The sequence below is a fragment of the Centropristis striata genome, chromosome 8 (genome assembly GCF_030273125.1).
Source record: "Centropristis striata isolate RG_2023a ecotype Rhode Island chromosome 8, C.striata_1.0, whole genome shotgun sequence".
NCBI classification, from domain to species: Eukaryota; Metazoa; Chordata; class Actinopteri; order Perciformes; family Serranidae; genus Centropristis; species Centropristis striata.
In genome coordinates, this window is record NC_081524.1 from 19,544,677 (window position 1) to 19,561,679 (window position 17,003).

At 40.2% G+C, this 17,003-nt stretch overlaps 1 protein-coding gene across 1 annotated transcript in view; it reads right to left on the reverse strand.

Annotated features, from left to right (window-relative positions):
• Positions 1-3,608: 3,608 nt before the first annotated feature.
• Positions 3,609-17,003, reverse strand: part of satb1b (SATB homeobox 1b) — a 51,619-nt gene continuing 38,224 nt past the window's right edge. Inside the window, exons 13-14 of the mRNA XM_059339420.1 lie at positions 7,981-8,187; positions 3,609-5,759 (exon numbers count right to left, since the gene is read on the reverse strand). Coding sequence (XP_059195403.1) covers positions 5,115-5,759; positions 7,981-8,187 — 852 coding nt within the window. The 3' untranslated portion in view covers positions 3,609-5,114. The remainder of the gene's footprint in view (positions 5,760-7,980; positions 8,188-17,003) is intronic.

Consider the following 17,003-nt stretch of genomic DNA (forward strand, 5'->3'; position numbering starts at 1 on the left):
ATTCCTGTCTTGAAAAGTTTCAAACTCTTCATCAAACACTGGGACAAATGTTTGCTGAGTTCTTCTGCTCTTTAGCTTGTGTTTTATGTCCACTTCTCACATTTTTACCTGAAAAATTCTCCAACTAATTGTTGAATGTTGTATATTAGGTTGACGAGTGGCTTGAGTACCACATGTGACGGATTATATAACAGAAAACTGTCGAGGGTCGGAGCCAAGTTGTGAGCCGTTCCTCTCCTGGTTTACCCAACAGTCAGACACTTGACGGTCTGGCAGAGCTGCCAGTTTCAGACCACCTTTTTTTTTTTTTTTTCTCAGAGTTGTTTTGTGATGTTCAACACAGGCTCAGAAAATATGATGCTCACTTGAAATGTGGATACAGGAAGCCTAAACTAGTGTTTTTTTTCTGCAGTATTCCCTCAAGTCATCTGTGAAGTGTTAATGTGCACTGTTGATTGACATCTTCATGAGTACTCTGGGGGTTTGTGTTCAGTGGAGCATGTATACGTTCTTTAAATGTGTCCATCCAGCAGATGTGCATCCTAGCAATAAAAAAATGCACATTATTGGAATAACTTAAACCTATTATAAGTGATAAAAGTTTGACTCAAGCATTTCATCAGTTTTAAATTGTCACATTAGTAACGTGTTTGTTGAGCATTTTGGTGTTTTATCCGAATATTTCCATTTTATTGCGACTTTATACTTCAAGTTTGCTACAATTTAAAGGAAAACATTGTACTTTCTTTTAATGTAATGCATTTTTTCCAGCTTTAATTACTTCACAGGTCACTGTTTAACAAACAAACATGTAAAGTTTATGAAATATTAAAGAGTATAGATAAAACTACCCCAAAGTATAATTGTTGAAATGAGCTCTACAGCACTGAAATGCTACTTACAGATGAATGCATCACTACTAATAATAATATACACTAGCGCTCAAAAGTTTGGGTTCATCCAGTAAATGTCTGTGTTGTCTTCCATGAAAACAAACTGTTTTATTCATGAAATGAGTTACAAAATGAATCGATAATTGACATTGACAAGGGCAGGAATAATAATTTTAACCTGTACAAATCTCCAACTTTACCTCTAGATACTCAACCAGCCTGAGAAGAGGATCATTTTATTGGTTCTCAAATCAACACAGAACAGTTTCCATGTGCCTCTGGAACACAGGGCAATATATAATAGTTAATTTTTAAATAGTAATTTTTTGTTTTAAAAAGTGCTTTTCTTTAAAAAAAAGGATATTTATAAGTGACCCCAAATTTTTGAGTGGTAGTGTATATAATTGGATGATATACCAATAATATAATAAATAACAGTGTAACTAATATTTCTGCATTATGGGTACTTTTTACTTTAAGGAACATTTTGCTAAGAAAACATACTTACTTTTATTTAAGAGGTATTTTGAATTTACTTTAATGAAATATTTTTATATTTTATTGTTGAATTCAGCCTCCAACTTGTTTTTTGTGTGTGACATATATGAAGCAAAAGTCTAATAATTCCCTCCCCGAATATATTCATTATTATTTAGCATTTATTTTCTCTTATTAATGGATTATATTAAATAAACATCCTGACTGTGTTGAGTGCCTCCTCTGACAGCTAAATATCTTGTGTGAATTTCATCTTGTTCTTTATTTGGCCTCCGTCTCTCCACCAGCTCTCAGCAGGCCACGTGGAACTTTTTATGTGGAAACTGTTTATTTGCTCTGACATTGAGAATTTCTACAAATATCACAAGAACACACTGTATCTGCTGGCTTTTTTTTCTTCCCCCTCCCGTAAGTGGCGTACCACAGCGTGATGTGGCATCATCTCTGAATGCTTTCTGGGAAACTTATCTTGTGTAGCCTGCTAATTTTTAAAAATAAGCAACAGCATGAGAAGCCCGGGGTAACAGAGCCGGTGATTCATCAGTCACCATTCTTTGTCGTAATTATGATTTTCTATTTTGACATCTGGGGGAAAGTCTTTGAAGTGTGTTTGATGCCGTGGAGAGCCGGCGAACAGCCCTAATGGAGACGGAGTTTAGAAACTGTTGCCAGTCTTCTCTGAGCAATCACCCATGATACCCACCCGTGGCGAAACTCCAGAGTTTAGCACAAAAAACTGGAGCTCTCTGGTTAGGAGACAGCAGTTGTGATCCTTTTCAGCTCCATTAAAATGAAGCCATGTCTGCTGCTTTCACAGCTGTGTGGACACTGGTTTTTGTCTTCCCTGACCCTGTTTTTTTTTTTTTCATTGAATAATTGAATTAAAAAACTTCCCCTTTTCCCCACAGAAATCATCTGTAAAATTCTTGTGACCACCTTCAGCATGTAGTACGGCTGTTTATAGGAAAGTATTAGCCATCTGTGTGGAAAAACCTTTTCTAAGTCTGAGGCAAATAAGACTGATCCTTGTGAACACAGTGATAATGAGGAGGAGTATTACGCTGGAGTTCCTGTTGTTTGTCAGTGCCTTCACCTCTGTTTGTCAGTCAGTAAGTCACTTGTAATGTCAAAAATCGGGGAAATAATGAAGCTTAATGGTTGCCTCTTTACTGAGAGAGTCCCTTTTATGCACACTGTAAAAACGGTAAAACGGTAAAATACCGGCAGCTGTGGTTGCCAGAACTTCACCATAGGAAATACAGTGAGCGTATGTAAATGTAAATATCAGCAAAAACTGTAATTTATACTGAATAATCCCATTACTTTTAGGATAATTGTGTCATCATGCTATTTCTCCATTCATTTTACATGAAAATGTTATATTTTTACAGCACAACTGTGTGTTTTCTACAGTTTATGACAGTAGAATTTAAAGTTTTATGCTATTCTTTGATTGACAGTAATTAAAAGTGTCTACTAGGGTGATGTTTAATTTTACAACCTATTTCTGATGCAATTTGACAGTGTTTTACTGTAATTTCTACAAACATTTTTTACAGGGCATGTATGATCTGTGTTATGTGCTTTTCTTTTTCCTCTGAACACACACAATGTTACACTCTGGCTTTTTATTCATGAAAAAAAAAAAAAAAGAGCAGAACATCAAGGGAACGCCAGCCCAGACTGGCTGGCACATATCGCAGGGTGTTAACAGGTGAGGGTGATTTCCTAAAGGTGCAGACACCTAGCCTCACCTGGGGTTCACAGCGAGGTCATAGCACCTGTGCTGTTTTTTTCTTTTCTTTTTTTTTTATATCTGAACTCCCTGCAGAGGGCTTTGCTGTTACAGGTGTTCACACCCAACATTTATTTATTATCAGATTTCACAGGTGCGTCAGATACACTCAGCAGTAGAAGAGCCCAGGTACGAGAGGAAGAGGCACGACAGAACGTTGATTTCAATTTCGCATGGTGAGCTCTTGCACAAACTTCAAATATATTTACAATAATAAACAATCAATGATTCATAAGATGTGATATTTACAGTTATTACAAATAACGTGTTCAGTGACTGCGGCTGAGTGAGAGTTGATATCTCTTAGCAGTAGATTTAAAAACAAATTCACATTGTTTTTTCTTTTGTTTTTTTCAGAGGAGGAAAAATCCTCGCTCCAGTGTCAAAAGAGTCTAGTCAAGTTAATGCCAAGAAATCTGTGGTACAATACAAACAGTTTAATTGTGTAATTAACAATCAATAACCACTTCTAGTTAGAACATTTCTGCAGAAAGGAACCGAGGAAACACTTATAAAACAGTCAGTCGTAACAAAATAACTGGTGTTCTCCTTGAAATAAACTCATAAAAAAGAAACACTTTTATACAGAATATTTATACAGGAATAGCTTTTTGAATTGGATTGTTAACCAAAGGAAGACACATCGCAGACATCGATTTTCACACAGATTGCATATGTTTTTCTCTCTAAGGTGTTCTATAGGTTAGTCATTTTACCTAAGCTTATTTGCATGATAGTAAAAATTGCATACAACATTAATTGTGAAGCTTGTAGCATGAGTTGCTCGACATACAGCACTTTTTATAGGCAACCTTTAAAGCACATTTCTCCATTTAAAACGTTTAAGACACTTTTTGTTTTTACTGCCCATCGAAAAATCACATTTATAAATAGAAAAAAGATCGGTGGAATAAAAAAATAAACAAAAACAAAACAAAAAAGCTAACATAAATTTAAAAAAAAAGTAATTACATCAGAAACACTGCATGAACTGCAAATAAATAATGTCGGACAACATAAACATGGTGTAATTCACATTTCTAACTGTGTGTGGCGATTCAGAGAGTTACAGTGACAAAGGTTTTGCAAAATAATCTAACATCGGCAGTGCCGTATAGTACAAGGCATTTGTTGGCATAGTTTCTTTAAGACTGTATTTTTTTTTTTTACAGTTACAATATAATGTCTATATATATATATTTATATTTCCTCCCTAACAAATAATACGTAAAGACTGAGCTATTCTCGGAGATTCACCTGGGCTGGGTGATCGCGTTCCAGAGTTTGGAGTGATCCATAATCACATTATGCGCTTTTTAAAAGAATAACTAATCTGCCAGCAGGCTCCAGACTTGATACCTCATAATTAAGGCCTTGTCAACCACTTGGTCCTTGATTTCATTTCCTATTTTTTTTCATCCTTTTTTTAAAAATCCAGTTAAACATCACATACGTAAACACCTATCAAAGTCCTGTCAAACTCCAGGGGGGGTGGGGGGCGGGGACTTTTTTTCTTTTTAAATATAATCAGTAGCTCAAAAAAGATAAAGTAAGTCAGTGTAAAACAACAGACATAGAGTGCAGTCAGCAAATATTCACGGCAACATACTTAGAATAATTTTTTGTGCAGATTATTTAAATGATGCATCAGTCTTTACAGTGAATAATACAAGTTTTACAAAATCCAAAAAGTAGTACTTGAGTCTGAAATTGGGCTTTTTCCAGTGTGTGAGCACTCACTTCACATAGCCTGTCAGTCTGATATATATAAACACTCCTCATACAGTCCAGACGCTGTACTGATTAAAAACACTACTTTTCTGTATTTGCAGTGTGGTGGTTCTGTGTCGGCCAGGCGTTACATTTAGCACAGTCATCAGTCTGTGTGTGCGCCCACCAAACCTCTCAGTATATGTTCACACAGAGTCCTACTCCTTGGCCTCGTGCTCTGACTCTGACTGGGCCTCCGCGCCCCGGGCCAGCTGCTCCTCCAGCTTGATGGAGAAGATGGTGCTGTTGGTCTGCGTGCTCTCGTCCAGCTCCTTCAGCAGCTCTCCGCTCTCCCTGAAGTCCGTCAGCTCCTCCTCGAAGGCGGGGCTGCTGCCGCTGCTGCTGCTGCTGGTGTTGGTGTTGGTGGTGGCCGCGGTGCTGTTGTTGTTGTTGTTGTTGTTGTTGCTCGGCTCCTTGGGCCCCTTGGCCGGGTGGTTGATGTAGAAGCGCTGGTTCTGGAAGAACTTGATGATGGTGAGCTTGGGCAGGTCCAGCTGGGCCGACAGGGTGTGGATGGCCTCCTCGTCGGGGTACAGGCCCACGTCCTGGATGAAGCTCTGCAGGATGCCCAGGGCCTCCAGGGAGATCTTCCCTCCGCAGGTGCGGGACTTGATGCTCCCCCCGCGGCTGCTCTCGTCCTCCGTCTCCGCTGGCGAGGCGGTGGAGGGCTGGCGAGGCGGCAACCGGGGGCCGGTGCAGGGCTGCAGTTGCTGCAAGGGCTGCTGGGACAAAAGGGGCTGGGAGGGGTTCTGGAGGGACAGGGAGGGCGGGTGGTGGTGCTGCTGTGACTGGGGCGGCAGAGCCTGCAGTGGGAAGAGAAAGGAGACGGGGATGTTATCAGTGAACACTTATCGGCGCCTTAATAAGGCCTTTCATTAAAATCAATTGAGTTGTGAGGAAAAATGGGCCCGCTGTGTATAGAACAGGCACTTGGTTGAAGGAATTTTCCATGTAATATCTCACTGAATGTAATCAGTTCTGCAGATATGATTTTTTTTCCCTTTTTTGGTAGGGGGAGATTGTGTCTCATTGTGGGGGTAGAGGCAACACACACACACACACACACACACACACGCATGAACTCAAGAGACACACTCGGCCCTACACACAGTGGGAAACTGGCCTCTCTATTATAGCCTTTGCTGCTTATCAGGCTCTATTGCCAGCCGGTGATAAACAAGCTCCCTGTGCACAATTCACGTTGCGATGGTCTGGCTGATTTGCCGCAGTGTGAGAATGCTATCGATGGCTTTCACTCCGCCGTCAGGATCCCGTTAGTGTAAACACATGACACATTACTCGTAAAATGTCTCATTGTGTGGTTGGAGGGGGAGTGAGTGGGCAACTCGTGGTCCCTATTGACCCCGCAAAATGGGTGCTCTTTTATTTTCATTTCTGAGTCAGACACTGTAGAATAGGTGTTTCATAATGAAGTTTGCAAAACAGCACTTTGCAGGGACTGTGTGTTTGCCAGCTGCATAAATGCACCCAAAGATGTGATTTTTACTGTACCAATATACCGAGCTGTGATAGTTCTGGTAGAGCAAATGGGAGCTAATTTGGCTAATGTATCGTGTTAGTGGAGGACCGGCACAAAATATTTAAACACTAGTCTCTTATGGACGGTGTAAAACTGCACTATTAAATCAGAAATAATCCTATTTTATCAATCTACAACCGTTCCTGTTTGCATGCAAAGTATGCACAAAATTCCCTCATTCCATATCTGCTGCTGAAACTGATTTGTAAAAGAAATCCTATTACCTTATTTATATCCAGTAAATGGCAGCCTTTGTGAAACACTGGCCATGTCTCCGAGTAACCAAATAACTAATCAACCACTCAGCTGCGGCCCAGACTTTTAATAGACGTATTATTGTACTTCATTAAGATATTTCAACCGTTAACCGAGCCTGTGTTTTTCTATTCATCTGCCAGATGTCTTTTATAAAGCGGCTCTGTTAAATAAGTTCAGCCTAATGATATCTTTGAAAACGGTATTTGTTGAAAAGTAGGAACTTTAGATTGTTGCAGCGTCTCTAATTAACTGAAGTTCACAGAAAGTGTTGTTTATTACAAATTCCTGACAGATTAGTTAAAATTAAATGAACCAGGTGGGGAAATTATGTTTTGGACTTATTTGTTGTTGATATAGAACTCCAGAAAAAGTAGAAAAATAAGCACAAATGCAGTCATATGGGGATTATTTTCCTTAATTGATTGATTAATCCCGAGCTGACAACCTCAAATTGCTTGTTTTGTTACGACCGACAGTCCAAAACGTATTCAGTTTACTAAGAAACGAGACAAAGAAAAGCAGCAAATCTTTACATTTGAGAAGACGGAAGGAGCAAATATTTGGCTATTTCCTGGAGTTCAGTGATTCATTGAACTTTCTGTTCATCAACTAATCAATATTAAAAAAAATTTAAATTCATTTTTGTCCTAACATGAACAAAAACACAAGTGAAAACTTGCATGAGCGGATTTGTGCATGTGTGTGTATCCATGCATGCACTCATCCTACATGTTATGTGTGTGAAAATAATACTATCTAATCAAAATGTTTATTTCGCATATTTATTCATATTTCAGGTGCATTTGTTCATGTGTGCTCATTATGGTTGCAGCAATATATACTGGTATTGGGGTATAAAAATCGATATATTATGTGTTAATATTTTTTATCTCCTGTATAAAAAATAAATTATTATTATTTTCAAAAAGAAAAAAACTTTTTTGCATACTTTCTTTTATTAAAAATGGATACATTTAAATTATATTAAAATAAAAATAAAAAAAATAAATTCAGTTTTCCTTCCTTTAAGGGTCATAATAATAATAAAATTAATAATAATAATTACTTTGATATAGCGAAACTGTGATATTTGTGAGACGTTATTGTAAAATTAAAATGCTCATATTTGATGTTGTATTATAAACTTGTGAACAGCGTTTTTTGTTCATTTCTAGTGACACAGAGGATTACGGCTCTGAAGGCTCGGTCCGGCCCGTCTCTCTCACCTGTGGCTGCTCGGTGGAGATGTGCATCAGGTGCGTGGGCCGCTCGTTGTGGTGCTGCTGCCCGGCGCTGCTCTCCTGCTCGTAGATGGCGTCGCGCTCGACCTGGCACAGGCTCAGGAAGCGGCGGATCATGGACAGGTTCTCCCACAGGGTCCGGTTCTCCGGAGAGGGATCCTCCTTCCAACGCAGCAGCTCACACAGCCAGCCCTGGAGGAGAGAACAGAGAGAGCACAGGTCAAAATAATGTTGTTTTTTGACAAAAAGTGTAGTGTGGAAACTGATTAACATCACCCAGTGTTACAGTGCTTTACCTCTGAGGAGAAGCAGAATATTAAATATGCTAAAAAAAGGTTTGGGTACACACCAAATGTTTTCAGGAAAGCATCAAAGCACCAAGAAGAAAAAGACACCAAATGATTTAAGTAATCAAAATGAAAAAGACTTTCCAGTACTACATAAAATAAATCAAAATCAGATACACAAAACAGCCCATTGTTTCACAGCAGCTGCACCTGCAGTTAGTATGTTTTTCTGCCCCAGCTGAAGACGGAGATGGGAATCAGCCAAGGTCAAGCAACACAGCAGGAAGGAACGATTTAACGTGACGAGAAACACACACTCGCATATTGAGCAGCACCCTTGGGAGGAGGCAAGTGACTCCCATGTTTGAAACACTCCAGCAGAGGGCCATGAAAGACAGAGCTGAGGAACGCTACGGGACAATTCCAGTCAGAAATGCTTTATTTGATCAATACAAAGGGTGCACAATGAGTGTGACCTTGATGTGTGAAAGATTCAATAGGAGACTGACACGTTACTGAGAGAGCAGGACAAGAAGAAGCATGAACTCACTCACAGTTTTCTTTAATATAGAAAAGTACCACACAAAACAATATAATTGTTTTGTGGTAAAAAGCTGCAGAATACACAGAATCACACATGTGCAAAGTCCAAAGAAGTTAAAAGATTATATAAACATACTGTGTTAATGTTTTATAAAATGTTTCATTGCCATATAAAGCAAATTGTAATTACATTTTTTTATTTTGAATGTTTCCTTGTGTAGTAAGTTATTTCTAACTTAATACATAACACTCTTAATTGCACTTGAATACCAATGAAACATATGTTTAACTATTGTATAGGTAAACGTTACTATTGTATAGTATTTAATAGTCTAGTACAATATCAGAAAATATTCTTAATTATATTACTTTGATTCCAACAGAGAAGAAATGATATCCCAACTGATCATAAATCAATTGTTTCAGTATTTTTTAAGGTACTAGCTGCAGTTTTTTCTTTTTTTTTGCATGATATGATATGAAACTGAAAAGTTTTGTTTTCGGTTGGACAAAACAAGACGTTTGAAGAAGTCACCTGGGGCTCTGGGAAATTATAATATGTACTTTTAAAACTTTATAGAACTAACAAGAATCCAAACACTCAAATCTGTGCAAAAATCTTTTTTATTTGCAAGCTTTTGGCAAATATTTGAGTGTGTGGATGCTCTTTATTTATTTGATTTGATCATTTGATCAATTGTGAGAATAAAGGACAGATTAGTTAAATGAATATGTATATATTTTCTAAGTGTGTATGTCACTGTGCAAACCTGTGTTATAAACTGACAAATAAATGAAGCATGAAACTACAAAGTCCTCTTTTATTTCCCTACTTGTGAGTACTTTTGTCTTTATAGAAAGTTGTATTAAAGTGAGGACTTTTGGTTTGATAGAAGTCTTCCCATATTTACAGTCATTCAGCCTGAGGATTCTGACTGTGTGCAGCTCTGCAGGAGCTGAGTGACGTGGTGCTGCAGCCTGCAGACGTGATGACCTAAACCTCAGCAGGCCAGTGTGTGTGTGTGTGTGTGTGAGAGAGAAGGGAAATAACACATTGTAGTGCTGTGTGGGAGAGTGAAGAGGAGTATGGGGGGGAGATGAAGCTACAACAGAGCTGTAAAGGAACAGAAGTGGACGAAGAAGGAGGGACGGCCGGGGAGTGAAAGCAGCGAGGAGGAAACACAGCGTCAAAGAGAAGCAGCGAGGTGTGTTAGTGTGTGTGTTACAGAGGGCTACTCGCTCAGCCGGGTAGTCTGTCCTGGCACCGTGACAGAGCGGCGCTGTAATCTCCCGGCCAGTGCGCGGCAGCACCTTTCATTTCCACAGGATTACACCGCGCTGCTGGTCCGCACACAGACACACACACACACATGCATACACACAGAGGGCAGAGCCACGCTGCCACACTGCATGCAAGAGATAACTCAGCAGTTTGGTTGTCCCCTGTTCCAACTCCTCCCATAAGCCACATCAAACCCAGGAGGGGTTTTGGAGGAAGCCGAGAGGGGGAGAAAGAGAGGGAGAGACACATAAAGAGAGAGAGAGAGAGAGAGAGAGAGAGAGAGAGAGAGAGAGGGAGGAGAGCGGGTAGAGGGGGCCATAAAGCCTGCGTGCCCACCTTGTTCCTTTGCCACGTTTATTGTTGCGTTTTTAATTTGCATGCAGAGGGATTTGGACGGCGCTCCAGTTGGGCTGTCTGTGGTTTCAGCTGATTCGGTAGTGAGGGAGAACACACACACACACACAGCCCACAAACACACACACAAACCACCACACACCATCTTGTCAAAGCCAGAGAAACTGTACCCCGGCCCAACGATGGAGTAATCCAACTCAAACACTCCCAAAACCAGCAGGATTAAACCCAAAGTAGCAGAGCCAATCAAACAAAGGCACGACGTGAACTCCATTTCAATGCCAGGAAGTCCATTTGATGAAATAAAGTACAGAGAGTTTATTAGTTCACAAGTGTGAATTTTTCGGGGTTTTTTTTGTGTGTGGCTTTTTACTTTTGCCCGCCTGCTTTTCTGCATTTTTTTTCCGAGTCTGGCATTTCAGCTTCTATAGGAGGAAGCTGAAGGAAAAGAATCACACGAGCATTTGCTAAACGTTTTTTATGTGATGTACGTCAAACAGCAGTTAGCGCTGCTCCCGGCCAGCACTGTGGACAGTGGACAGTCAGCATTTTCCATGGCAGTTTCAAGAGCTTTGTTTGTGTTTGTCTAATTGCATTGCTTCCACAGGCCAGGCAGAGGCAGTGGGATAAAGGGAGGGGAGAGAGAGAGAGAAAGAGAGACAGAGAGAGAGAGAGAGAGAGAGAGAGAGAGAACTTAGCGTTTGACTCCTTTGTTGTTAGAAAACTTTAACGAAAAAAACACATTTATTCTAAAAGTAGCTTGGAGAATATTTGATTTTAAACTCACATTTATACCTAAATTCTTCCCAATAAATGAACTGAACCAACAAGATTTCATGTCCAGCGTTGCCAAACTCTTGCAAATCTGTTTTCCCCTTTTATTATTTAATGTAATTTGTCGAGCCTCTCCACCGCAGCTGACAAGCACCAACCGCTCTTGATTGGATCATGGAACTTGCTGCCCCTGCCGCTAAAGTGTTCCAACACAGTCCAGAAAACAAAAATCTAGGGCTCTTCAATCCAGTGTACTCTATGTTTTGTTGAAGATCATTAAGGGCACTCTATAAATAAATAGAACAGGTAGTTCAGAAGCAGGCCCGGTTGTCGGCCAGCACAGAAAACACACTCTTTGTTTCACAACAACTTTAGTCAAAAAACTTTATGTTGTCGCAGTTTAACCAGACTGACGAGATGGATAATTATCACTTACAGCATTTATTTTTTATTCAATAAAAGGTGGGACAGATGGTTTGAAGGTTAGATCAGGTTGAGTCTCATACTTCTCATCCAGCCTCGCTACATAAAACAGGCATAGATTTCCTGTAAACCACGTCAGACGGGCAGATGACCGCAGAGCAGCAGACAGTCGGAGTAAATGAGGGTCTGGTTCACAAGTGAATTTCCAGGATGCTCGTGTTGTGTGTTGTGTGCTGTGTCTGCTGGCCGATAAGGATGAAACCACTGTTTGCGAACATGTTAGCCGTAACAACTTAAAAACGTAAAAAAATACAAAAACGTAAAAATTACTTTGGACTGTTCTCGGGCCGAGATTTGTCTTTATTTTCCAATAAAATTATTTTTGGTCCTGAGTGCTTCCCACAGTTTTTTTTTATCTAGAGTTAATAAAAGACGACATTTCAAACACTGTTTAGACTAGTGCTGACATTATCAGTCTATTGATAAATTATTATTTTTATTATCATCTTCTAACAAGACAAAATAGGACCAAGTCTGAGGATTTACTGCTGGATTGTTGGTCAGAGAAAATAAGAAATTGAACTAAATTTCTGGGATTAATCTGAAATATTTAATGCATTACAACAAGCAATAAAATAAAAGTCCATAAGTAGTTTTAAGGATACAGTGATAATACTGGTCTTGTTTGAAACTAGAAGAGCTTGAGAATCCATTGATACCAATGAGAGATCTTGTTGGGAAGGGGTCTTAATAATTCTCCAAAGTTAGGAAAAATTTAGGTGAGGAAAAACTGGCATGGCAAGTCTCCCCTTTACAGATAATGATCCTTTATTATAAAAGACGGGGGAAAAAGAGATAAAAAACAGCAAATTCTCTGATAAATTGGTTCCTTTTTAATCGACTGACAGCCCTAAAATACCCAAAATCGATCAAGTCAAGAAAATAATTGTCATATTAATTGATAATGTAAATAATTTGAGCCCTAAGTGAGACCATTATGGGTACAAATCACATTTAAAGAAATGACGGCCACAAACAAATGCTGATAAGCTGTTCAGCTGACCTACTGGAGTAAAACAATGCATCGTCCCGACCTGGATTACTTTAGAAATCACGGTTGTAAGTCGTGAACTGGAAATTCAGTTTGTTGTGATACTAAATACATCTCTCAGTTGAACTCACAGATGCTGTAAACAGGTTCATCGGAGCAATAAGTACTGACAGGCAAAGGATTATCTTGCTATGTTGGCACACACCTGCGACAATATTGCACAATAATCCGCTGCCTCTAGGTCATCGTGGCTTAATTATTAATTAGTTTCAAACAAACGGGACTGGCAATCAAGAACCAGCAGCCTTTTCTTGTTTTTACAGCAGACACAGATCTGACCAGAGGCTAATGGGGCTCCGGGGTCAGAAGGTGCCAAATTAAAAGGGTAATAAACTCTTCAGCAGGCCATTGTATGGCTCTTGTATAAATAGCAACTGGGTGTTCTGATAAAAATATTTCCAACACAATAGTTGAATTCATGCGCGAGATTCATCCAGCTATGCAATGCGGTACACCGTGTATGTGAGTGCTGCAGTCACAAGCTGCCAATAAGCGCATAGGCCTGCTCTGTCAGAGAACAGCATGGTATTCACCGCCCAGCCCATCCACCCATTCACCAGCAAACTACCACTGCAAGCACATCCAACATGGAAGCTCAGAGAGACAGTGATGGGACGGGGAGGAGACAGACAGACACACGGACAGACAGACAGACAGACAGAGGGGTCTGTCACACGGCCTGGCCAACACCTTCCCTCTAATCTCATTTGCTTGTTATCAGTCCCATCAGGCTGACCTCGGCCACTGCAAAAATAAATAAATAAAATAAGCCAACAGATGTCCATCAATTTGCCATTTGAGTTCCCACCCCCTCCTTCCTCGGATTACTGCGTGACCGAACACCATGCCTCCGTTTTAACCCCAGAAACAGAACCATTTGGACAGAAAAAAAACCCAAATGGCCAAGATGACACATCAGAAAAATCACAGATGAAGAAATGATTGTGGCCATTGTTGTGGCTGGCGGGTTGGAGCACAAGACTGTTTCAGGAGGCAGCAGACAAACCTCTCCTCTGTGTCTGAACAAGGGAGGGAGCTAAAAGTAGGGGGAAGACAATGCATTATTGTCTTTCCTCCTCCTTGAACCTGGCAGAGGCCCAGCACTGGCAGACAACACTATGCAGATAAATGCAGCCGATAACACGTTTCTCCTCCCTGAGCAAAGCCAAACCGGCGGCTGCACGTGCGCGTTCACCCCGCAAGGTAACGTGTGCTGTGTTGTAAAAACATTAGGCCATGGTGGACGCCCATCTGCTGACGACGGTGGAGTGTTGAAACGTTCCTGATGCTCGGGCATATGCGAATCTCCCGCAACAATAAGCAATAATTGACTGCAAATTCAGGGCCAGATTTTTTTTTCTTCTTGAAGGGGGGGGGGGTAAGTCTTTATATGCAAATAAAACAGCTCTGAGTGACTGTACAAATAATCTTTGGCATACTGTGAAGAGGACAGGGCGGTGGAAATGGGGTCAGTGGCCTTATTTGAACTGCGAGGGAAACTGGAAGGACGGCAATGATGTGCTTAAAAACAAACTATCCTGCTCACAGACCAACACCGTAACGTATTTATTGCTACAGGGTTAACATGAGCATTGGAGTGAACTAAAAACAACTTACACAGATGATTAAAGTGTCATTTGTTGGGTCAGGTGATCAAAGGAAAGTCAAACTCCCAAAGAAAAAGTCTGTTTAGTCTTTTGATGGCGTGTTAATCCAGATTTCTCCTTTGTGGAGGTGTTCTGGTGGTCCCACCATCAACGCTTCAAGCATAAGGCATTAATTTATGGTTCAACGTCGGATTTAACCCGTTGATCATCGTGGCAACACTGGATGAATACCATTGGTTATGCCGGGTATTCATTTCATACCCAAAGTAATCGTATTCATCCCCTTTCACTGGCTATGTGATAGGAAGATGGTCACGGCGAGGGCAGGGTTTGCACGAAAAAAATGTCTGCTAGCGAGATCTTAACATATAACAGATTTGTCTCGCTGAAGGGAAAGGAGCAGATTACTGAGCATACTGTGCATTCATTATATACCCAAAGTAATCGCGTTTGCATTCGTTCATTCTCTCGCAGTGAGGAGAGGGTTTGCTCAGGAAAAGGGCTTTTCTACATCACAAAACACAAATTTATCGAGCATTACTGAAAAGAAGATTACTGAGCCTTTTTTTCTCCCAACATGTTGTATTTATAATGCCGTCTCTACTGTGAATGTATAGAGAGAACTGGATACAGTGTTGGAGGCGGGGCCTTGTTCATTCCTATGAAAGTTGCTAAGTGGCAAAAAAGTTAGACTTTTTTGTATACAATTTTCTTGATTTTCCGCAAAAAAAACCAAGCAAAATAGTGTTTTGTTGACCCCCACCTCAAATTTGCTTGTTTCGTTTTCATTCACATGAACAGAAGAAGGAAAATAACTCAAATAACTCTGTTATTAGCTAATTTTACAACTTCCAGGACATAATGATTTAATTAGGGACTCCTTAAGGTTTCATACTGGGAAACTGAAATACCTGAAAAAGGAATTATTTGCTGATTTACAGACTTCTCTTTTACAATGAAAGTCTGTGGGAAAAAATATTATTTGGGCCACATGACGAACCCAGAACTTGTAATTACATGGTTTGGACACTGTTTCAAATTGGCTTCAATGCTGGGCACTGTTCCTGGGGGTCTCTACGTAGTCTCTGTGTCCAGAGGCAGAAATCCACCTTTTACACAACCCCATAAATTCCCAGATTTCAAACTAGAAGAGCTCCAGACATTAACTCACTCTCTAACCACGAGTGGATGTCAACAACAGGAAAGAAAACACAACAGAAGGTATGAAGAGGTTAAATATTTCACATGTTTGTGAAGAAAAAACAACAACAATAAGTTACAGATAAAGGAAATTACCATTTGAAGAATAATAAACGACTCTGTTTAGAATCTGAGGCTGCTCACCATATGGTGATCAAAGAGTTGAATCTATTGTTAAGCCACATTTTTATTTACATCTGCATCATTTTTCATAACCTCGCCATCTGATTCCAATTCACACATTGGTCCTGAGCATTCATGAGGATGCGCACTGCAACAGATGGATCAAACGGACATCTTTCTGAAGCGGCTGATAGGCCCTGAGGACGGTTGGATTTGCCACCGCAGTAATGGGTGATGAAATTCCTCGTTCTCATATGTACCAATCATGAAGCTGCTTTTACTCTTAAGGAAAAGCTTTTGGGGATTAAAAACTGAGTCATCCTAAATCATTTGAAACTTGCCTTTAAAAAAATATCCTTTAATTATTAAATCACGTTGATGTGACTCTGATGTCTTGTCAGAGTGGATGCTTTCCAGATTCTGGTTGCCAGATTGTGTCACCATCCTCTTTTGTGTGGATGTCAGTGGCTGAGCTTTAGGAGAGAAATTTGCCAGTCTGAATCATACATGCCAAACAATTAATCTCTATTCGAGCCGCGACATGGAGAAGTCTTAGCCAAACAGTGAGCGTTTTCTGAAGAGGGGTCGCGACCTCTCCAGATACAATAAGCGAGTCGACAACAATAACAGACTGACAGCTAACACGACACACATTGTGGAGGCAAGGCATGACTGTGCAGGAAATGGCCCTCTCTGTGTCAGCACTTGCTCCCAGAAACAATACCGACCAGTTCTGTGCGGCAGTTTACGTCATGGCTGCCGAACCAATAAAGTGTGCAGGGAATTTTTGAGCAACCAAATAGAGGCAGATGGAGCATAAAGAATAACCAAAGGCAAATGACCAGTCCATCTAAAATGGAGCACATTAAACATCTGTGTGGGTTTCTTTTTTTTTAACTGCACGTTTTGTTCTTTTTTCAGCAAAGTTCTGCACACAACTGCACACAATATCGTACAAAAACAATGGTGGGAGTTCCCACGGCTGCAGCGTTTCTCTGCAGGATGAATGAGAACATTAGTAAAGAGACAATTTGATATCTGCAAATTAGAGGGCAAGAATGATTTAATATGTTCACAAATCATTTGCAGGCTACATATCTGATCTCATGAGAGCGTCAAAAATCACTTTAGATATCAGTCGATATCACATTGGAGTGAAACTGTGTGTTCTCTTTGTCCACTAAAGCACTTCAGACTGTTTATGGGTAGAAAATGGCTGAAAAATCGAGTCACTGATGATGCTACAGAACATGTGCCTCTTTGTGTCAAATATTAGTATTGTTGAAATTGCGCCGTAATCTAGT